Raw genomic sequence first — 8,030 nt, 5'->3', positions numbered from 1 at the left:
TGTTACTGTCTTTTGTAGCTCTAAACATAAGATGTATAGAACGGTTATATGGTGATCACGGGCTAGATGTGATGGATGTGTTAAGGAAGAACGTGTCTCTAGCTTTACCTGTTATCCTAACACGTTTGAAACAGAAGCAAGAAGAGTGGGTAAGGTGTCGTTCGGATTTTGACAAAGTCTGGGCTGATATATATGCTAAGAACTATTACAAGTCGCTTGATCATCGAAGTTTCTACTTCAAACAGCAGGATTCAAAGAATCTGAGCATGAAAGGTATGTCCATAACATATATTACTGTACACACATTATTCTATATATCACGCTATGAAATGACTTTGTGTACTCTATTTTCTACAGCATTGTTGGCAGAGATAAAAGAGACTACTGAAAAGAAGCGAGAGGATGATTCACTTCTTGCACTAGCAGCCGGAAATAGACTATCCATTTCCCCAAATTTGGAGTTTGATTATCCAGATTCTGATCTTCATGAAGATCTTTACCAGCTGATCAAGTATTCATGTGCAGAAATGTGCTCTACCGAACAATTAGAAAAGGTAATGAAGATTTGGACAACTTTCGTGGAACAAATATTCGGTGTTCCTTCTCGCCCTCAAGGTGCTGAAGACCAAGAAGACGTTGTCAAGTCCACAAATCAGAATGTAAAAAGTGGTTGTGCAAGTGCTGGAGAGAGTGAGGGAAGTCCTCAGAAGTGCACTAGCATTGCTGACTCTAAACGCTTGAAGGCATCTCGAAAAATCAATGAACGTAATCAGTTGGGGCAAAGCAATAATCCAGATAGGGATAGCACAGCTGGCAGGACCTCAGATGCTTTATGTGAGACTGCTCAGTATGAGAAAATGGAGAAGACTGTAGCTACACCTGATGAAAGGCCTGAAAGCAAAGCCGTTTCTATTGAATGTGTACAAGATTCAACTGCTCTCTGTGTGGATGGATTATTAGACCAAAGTAATGGAGGAAGCAGTATAGTACACATGGCTGGTAACACCTTGATATCTTGCTTACAAGTTCTCTTGAAAATTTTCCTTCTTTGTCCAATTGATGAATAATCTCCTCTTACTCTGTCAGGACATTGCAATAACAGCCTGAAGCATAGTGGTATGACCCGTGGAATAGAGTTGGAGTTGAAGATGAATGATGAACATGGGCCAAAAGTAGAGGTATAGTTGCATTAAAGCATTTTTGGCTCCATCATCTTATAGATGTTGATCTGAAACTGTTTAGTAGAGGATTCTGTTTATATTTTGTGAACGGTTTTTTGTTGTTCTGGAACAATGTCTTCCATTGTTCACGTTTTTTTGCTTAGGTAGTTGATATGAAACAGGTGTTAAATTTTAGTACAACACACTTCGTCCTGTCTTTACCACGAGGTAGTACTGATATACTATATGTCTCACAGGTCGGTAACAAGAAAGTATTGACAAATGGGATCTCAGTAGAAATAACAAGTAATCAAGAGTTAGCGGGGAAATCCAAAGTTGAAAGAGAAGAAGGTGAACTATCTCCTAATGGAGACTTTGAGGAAGATAATTTTGCAGTTAATGCAAAAAGTGGTTTGGAGGCCACCAGCAAAGCGAATGATAACGCTGGTAATAACTTAAGCCGAGAGAGAATTAGAGAAGATGAACCAAGTTGTCTGGCGACAGGGGCTGAGAATGATGCTGAAGGTGACGAAAACGCCGCAAGATCATCAGAGGACAGCAGAAATGCATATGAGAACGGTGATGTTTCTGGAACGGAGTCTGGTGGTGGTGAAGATCCGGAGGATGATATGGATCCCAATAACAAGGGAGAAAGTGAAGGCGAGGCTGAAGGTATGGCTGATGCACAAGATGCTGAAGAAGAAGGATCTGCCTTACCCTTTTCAGCACGATTCCTTCTGCATGTAAAGCCCTTAGCAAAGTATGTTCCTTCAGATTTAGCTTTGCACGACGAAGAGTCTCTGAAGAAATCCCAAGTCTTCTATGGGAATGATTCGTTTTACGTGCTTTTCAGGCTTCACCGGGTAAGAACCAAGAATCAATCATACACAGTTTAAAAAGAAACATTTTCACCTAAAGTACAAATAGTTTTCACTGGCTTACGTTAGGCAATTACTCATAACAGATGTTGTATGAGAGAATACTATCAGCAAAAGTTAACTCATCATCCCCGGACGGAAAGTGGAAGACTTCATATACCAAAAATCCTACCGATTCATATGCCAGGTGAAATTTGCTTTCATGGCAGACATTGTTTTTGTTCTTGGCAGTCATTCGTGTTCCTGCTTATAAATTTGTTTTATGTGGAACAGATTCATGACTGCTCTCTACAACTTACTCGATGGTACATCTGAAAATGCAAAGTTTGAAGATGACTGCCGAGCCATAATAGGGACTCAGTCTTACATTCTCTTTACATTGGACAAACTGATCCATAAATTCATCAAGCATGTGAGTTTTGTGTCTTTGGTAATTATACGCCTCTCTATCGTTACTTGCTTTTTACAAACCTAAGTGTGGTCATTATTCAGCTCCAAGGAGTAGCAGCTGATGAGATGGACAACAAACTTCTTCAGCTTTATGCATATGAGAAATCCAGAAAGCCTGAAACGATTTTTGATGCTGTTTATTACGATAATGCACGTGTCCTCCTCCCCGATGAGAACATTTACCGTATTGAATGTGTAAGCTTTTGCTCCATCTTACATTAACTACTTCTACTCTTGTCAATGCACTGCTGATCAAACATTTGGACTCCATAACTTCATGTGTATGCAGAAATTACCAACCCCAGCCAAACTCTCTATTCAGCTTATGTGCAACGGTCTTGATAAGCCCGATGTGACATCTGTATCCATTGACCCGACCTTTGCAGCCTATCTCCACAATGACTTCCTCTCCATACAATGGAATGCAAGGGAAAATCGCAGAATCTATTTAAATAGGTAACTGTTAGAACATTAACAAATGACTATAACCCTTGATCTCTGAAAGCTAGTGGGTCACACTCATCAGATGCAATGCCTTCTTTTTTATGTCTTCTCCAGGAACAAGCGCAAAATTGGTGGTGAAGATGAACAGCTATACAGCACAGATGGAGTTAAGATTAAAAATGGGTTGGAGTGTAAGATAGCTTGCAGTTCTTCAAAGGTACCACTTTTATCTTCTTCCCTTTGTTTTTACTTGTTTTCATGAGAGACCAGCACTTGATAGCGCGTTTCCGAAATCTCTCCTGCAGGTCTCTTATGTATTGGAAACAGAAGATTTATTGGTGCGAGTTAAAAAGAGAAGAAAAGCTTTGAGCCAGAATCAGGATTCCATTTCCAATTGTTGTTTGATTAGGCAAAAGAGGTTACAAAGATACCAAAGACTTGTGACCAGCATGTAACAATCTGGAAGGAAAGATACCAAAAGCAACTCAACGATGTTCATTCTCCAACCTAACAACAAAGACAAAACAAATCCCGGAAAGAAAAAAGAAAAAAAAGTGGCAATTCTCCATTTGTTGTTGATTTCACCAGATAGAGCCAAAATTACAACAGAGAATTTGGCTCTTTGTTGTCTGATAGACAAAAAAGTAACAAACACCAAAAAAAAATGGATGAAAAAATCTTTGCTAGTTGCTACATGTGTAAAGCTTGTCTCTTTCACTCACTGTTGTTGTAAAGTTTTGTTGTATGATGATGTTGTTGTAAACATTTAATAAAAGTCTCAATTTTTATTTTATTTTTGTATGTTTATTTGAGAAATGAGTCAAAATGACCATAAAAGGTTTGACCTTTCTATAGACGACCCTTCGCCCTCTTATAACATTCCCTAAAACTTCAACAAAGATTCGATTTTTCCTAAAGCAAAATCACAGAGAGAAAGCTCCTGCGATGGCGCTATCACGACTCTCTTCACGATCCAACACTTTCCTGAAGCCGGCGATCACCGCCTTACACTCTCCCATTCGCCGTCATGTTTCCACAGACACATCACCGATCACAATCGAAACCGCCGTCCCTTTCACTTCCCATCTATGTGAGTCGCCGTCACGCTCCGTCGAGACTTCATCGGAGGAGATCCTAGCTTTCTTCCGCGACATGGCTCAGATGAGGAGGATGGAGATCGCAGCAGATTCTCTCTACAAAGCCAAGCTGATCCGTGGGTTCTGCCATTTGTACGACGGTCAAGAGGCTTTAGCGGTGGGGATGGAAGCGGCGATTACCAAAAAAGACGCGATTATCACATCGTATAGAGATCACTGTACTTTCATAGGTCGTGGTGGGAAGCTTGTTGATGCCTTCTCAGAGCTTATGGGGAGAAAAACTGGTTGCTCTCATGGTAAAGGAGGATCTATGCATTTCTATAAGAAAGATGCTTCCTTTTACGGTGGGCATGGGATCGTTGGTGCTCAGATTCCTTTGGGATGTGGTTTGGCTTTTGCTCAGAAGTATAATAAGGATGAGGCTGTGACTTTTGTCTTGTATGGTGATGGTGCTGCCAACCAAGGACAGTTGTTTGAGGCTTTGAATATTGCGGCTTTGTGGGACTTGCCTGCGATTCTTGTTTGCGAGAATAATCATTGTGAGTGTTTTTTTTTTGGTTAGTTGTGTTTGTTTGATGGAATTTTTTTGAGTTTTGAGTGATTTTGTGTTGATTTGGATGGTTTGATGTTTAGATGGAATGGGAACGGCTACGTGGAGGTCAGCTAAGTCTCCGGCTTATTTCAAGCGTGGAGATTATGTTCCTGGCTTGAAGGTGAGACTGGGTTGTCTATTGTTATAATGTTTTTGCTTTGATTATAGTTGATTGTCTCCTTCAATCCTTGGTATATAGCTATAGTGCCCTTTTAATTTATATATATGGTTTTTAGATCGTCGGTTGACAATGGAACAATTAGGCAGTGAGGATAGGGGTTTATACACAAATTGAATGAGAATGGTCAAAGCTTCATCGCCTATGTGTTAGGAATTGATTGACGGTAACTTTATGAGAACTACCAATGGCAGTCTTCAAAGTCTCTATCATTGTTGTTTGATAGATGTTGTATCAGTGTTTTATTTACTTTAACCAGTAGAATTGTATCCTTTGTTTTAATGATTGGTGAGAGTGTTTTCGTAAAGCTAACTTGTGATCATCCTCTGCTTTGTGCTATAGGTGGATGGTATGGATGCACTAGCTGTGAAACAGGCGTGTAAGTTTGCTAAGGAGCATGCGCTCAAGAATGGACCCATTGTGAGTTTACACAATACTTTTAAATGTCAACAAGTATTACAGCTTTTTGTAGTCTTCTTTTCTTTGTTTGCATTATTATTAGATGATTCTATTGTTTCTTTGAAATCGAACCCAATCAGTATGACTCTCTGAGTATTTTATGTAAATTAAGAATTCATAGAATCATTTTGATTGCATTTGTGATGCTACTTGAGTGGGGAGAATGATTTGCTGATAACTTCAACTGCTTGCTCTTAGCGTGGATTTCGGATTGAACAATGTTTATTTGAGTAAATTGTTTGGAGAAATCAAGACTTAATAAGTCCCTTTTTTTTTTCTGAGAAACTTATTTGCTGATTTCGTGAGAGCGTGACAGGACGTGATTGACAATCTCCTAGTATTTCTAATCGAAAGTACTAGATGTCACTAATATCCCTCTCGGAGTTTTTGGTGTGTACTTATGTTATGAAGTGAAATTATACATGTTGACTTTAGCTTCCAACCAATTTGCCTTTATTGCATTTTTGTCACCAACACATATGGGACAAGCATTTTGGATTGTGTGAATTTAATCACATAGCGTTGACATGAATTGGATTATTATAAACCATTCTCTGCCTAGTGATATGACCAACATACCATTGTCATTATTTTGGCAGATCCTTGAGATGGACACCTACAGATACCACGGTCACTCTATGTCTGACCCAGGAAGCACCTACCGTACTCGTGATGAAATCTCCGGTGTGAGACAGGTTAGTTCGTTGTTCATTTGTAAGACTACTGCTCCTACCATTTTCAGTTTGAAACTTTTTAATCTGTACATATTTCATTGGTGTTACCTTTAGGTGCGTGATCCAATTGAAAGGGTGCGAAAGTTGCTCTTATCTCATGACATAGCTACCGAAAAAGAGCTAAAGGTACATTGTTCTCTAATCTCTAGACAGATGCTTGAAAATTGATACATACAAATACAATCATCATTTGCTTATGGAAATGACAACATTATCTTGAATTTAAAGGACATGGAGAAAGAGATAAGGAAAGAAGTAGATGATGCCGTAGCTCAAGCCAAGGTAGTGGACCTCACTTGTTTCTAACTGTCTTTGTTTATCTATAACAAGGCTTTTACTAATTCCTTCCTGTTTAATTGTTTCAGGAGAGCCCGGTACCAGACTCATCTGAGCTATTCACAAACATGTACGTGAAAGACTGCGGAGTTGAGGTACTATATCTCCCACTTTTTAGTCCTTTATTATGTAAACCTTGTGATATTGTAGTTCTTTGCATATTTCGATATAAGATGAGTCTAGAGATTTACGCATCTTTCTCCATTGCAATTTGCAGTCGTTTGGAGCAGACCGAAAAGATCTCAAAGTAACACTTCCATAAATCTAGCTCGGCATGAGAAGATGATGGTTCAATAAGTTTGAAGGCAAGAGCTACACAAATCTTTTTTTTAACTTGCTACCAAAATATTCCTGGTTTTGTTTTCTTTTTAATTTTTCAATTGCAAGTGCAAAAGCCATTGCTTCAGTTTGCCAACTCTTGTTTCCTACACACACTCCAACATTGTTATTGACACCAAGCAAGACATCATTCACTCTCTGTGAGAAAAAGATAGAGAAATAAGATAAGAGAGCAGTTAAGTAAAAGATCATCACATGTGGACATGTGAGTACAAACAAAATCAGCAAAGAACCCGTGTTAAATTCGTTATCGGGCACAAATGACACAATCAAAAACTTATTATACACTACTACTAATAAATAAAATAAAAAAGAGGCAAGAAAGAACAATTTGAGCGTCGGTACCAATAAAACCACATGAATAGTTAAGTCCCCACCACCTAATCTTTGCTTCTACTCTACAAGAGTCCCTTTCTCATCCCCCACAATTACACACCAAATCCTATTGAATAGGTAAAAAACTCTTATGACGCCACTCACACCACTCTTTTGAATCATACATATTTTCTTAATATAATAAGTTCAGATTTCCTTTTTTTCCTTTGTTAACCAAACATTTGGTTCTCTCTCCATACATAGGCCAATTAGAAACCAAACCTTGCTAATTTTTAAGCTGACAATAATTAGTTTGACAAGTTTGTAGTGTTTCAGTGTCTAACCATTCAAGAATATCTTACTTTATTATTTTATATATCAAAATCAAATATGATCAACGGAGATCTTAATCGTGTTCTCTTCTCATCTCATCTCCAAGAAAAAGTCCAATGTATATATAGATATAAAATGGGTATTATTCTACTGTATAACAAAAAAAATGTCTTATTTTATATGATATGTTATTATTATGTTACGTCGGTCTGAGCATGAGATGCACTACCCAACGGGAATATTCCAATTAATATTGGCTCGGTAGTCGCTACCAACAGCCCAATATTATACTCTACTAACAAGAGAACAACAAAGTTCAGTTTAATATATCCATCCTTATGAAATCTGCCGACAACTAAATAGTATATATTTAGATATCACTAATGAAACTAATTATGAATGAATAATGATAGTCACGAGTCTTATTTCGCCGGTGAAACGCATGAAACCACCATGTTGATAAAACTATAGTTAAAATTCGATAGTGAATTGTAATGTTTACAATGTTTTCATTCATTAAGTTAATAAATCATTGTTAAACGAATGTGACATGTGAGTGAATCTATAGTTTCCTTGTTTGGTTGTACAAAATCCAGTGCTTTTACTCTCAACGTTTTGTCATGTAAAAGGAATTATTTCTTTTTTTTTCGTCCCCATACCATAAACATTCTTTAGGAAAATATTTTTCTAAAGAACTTTACTTTATACCTTGCTT

General features: G+C 38.0%; 2 protein-coding genes across 3 annotated transcripts in view; both read left to right on the top strand.

The window, feature by feature from the left end:
- The window catches only part of LOC104741114 (paired amphipathic helix protein Sin3-like 3), a 7,528-nt gene extending 3,808 nt beyond the window's left edge, over positions 1–3,720 (top strand). For both annotated transcript variants that reach the window (XM_010461897.2, XM_010461896.2), the window contains exons 13-22: positions 19–273; positions 358–999; positions 1,087–1,178; positions 1,418–2,023; positions 2,125–2,225; positions 2,312–2,450; positions 2,531–2,683; positions 2,778–2,944; positions 3,047–3,149; positions 3,238–3,720. In XM_010461897.2, coding sequence (XP_010460199.1) covers positions 19–273; positions 358–999; positions 1,087–1,178; positions 1,418–2,023; positions 2,125–2,225; positions 2,312–2,450; positions 2,531–2,683; positions 2,778–2,944; positions 3,047–3,149; positions 3,238–3,387 — 2,408 coding nt within the window. In that variant the 3' untranslated portion in view covers positions 3,388–3,720. The remainder of the gene's footprint in view (positions 1–18; positions 274–357; positions 1,000–1,086; positions 1,179–1,417; positions 2,024–2,124; positions 2,226–2,311; positions 2,451–2,530; positions 2,684–2,777; positions 2,945–3,046; positions 3,150–3,237) is intronic.
- Positions 3,783–6,853, top strand: LOC104741113 (pyruvate dehydrogenase E1 component subunit alpha-2, mitochondrial). Its single transcript, XM_010461895.2, has 8 exons — positions 3,783–4,568; positions 4,663–4,742; positions 5,142–5,219; positions 5,858–5,953; positions 6,047–6,118; positions 6,221–6,274; positions 6,358–6,423; positions 6,546–6,853. The coding sequence occupies exons 1-8, from the start codon at positions 3,878–3,880 to the stop codon at positions 6,588–6,590; spliced, it is 1,182 nt and encodes a 393-aa protein (XP_010460197.1). The 5' UTR covers positions 3,783–3,877; the 3' UTR covers positions 6,591–6,853.

Source organism: Camelina sativa, chromosome 14, assembly GCF_000633955.1.
Source record: "Camelina sativa cultivar DH55 chromosome 14, Cs, whole genome shotgun sequence".
In the NCBI taxonomy this organism is placed as follows: domain Eukaryota; kingdom Viridiplantae; phylum Streptophyta; class Magnoliopsida; order Brassicales; family Brassicaceae; genus Camelina; species Camelina sativa.
This window is presented reverse-complemented; position numbering and strand designations above follow the sequence as displayed.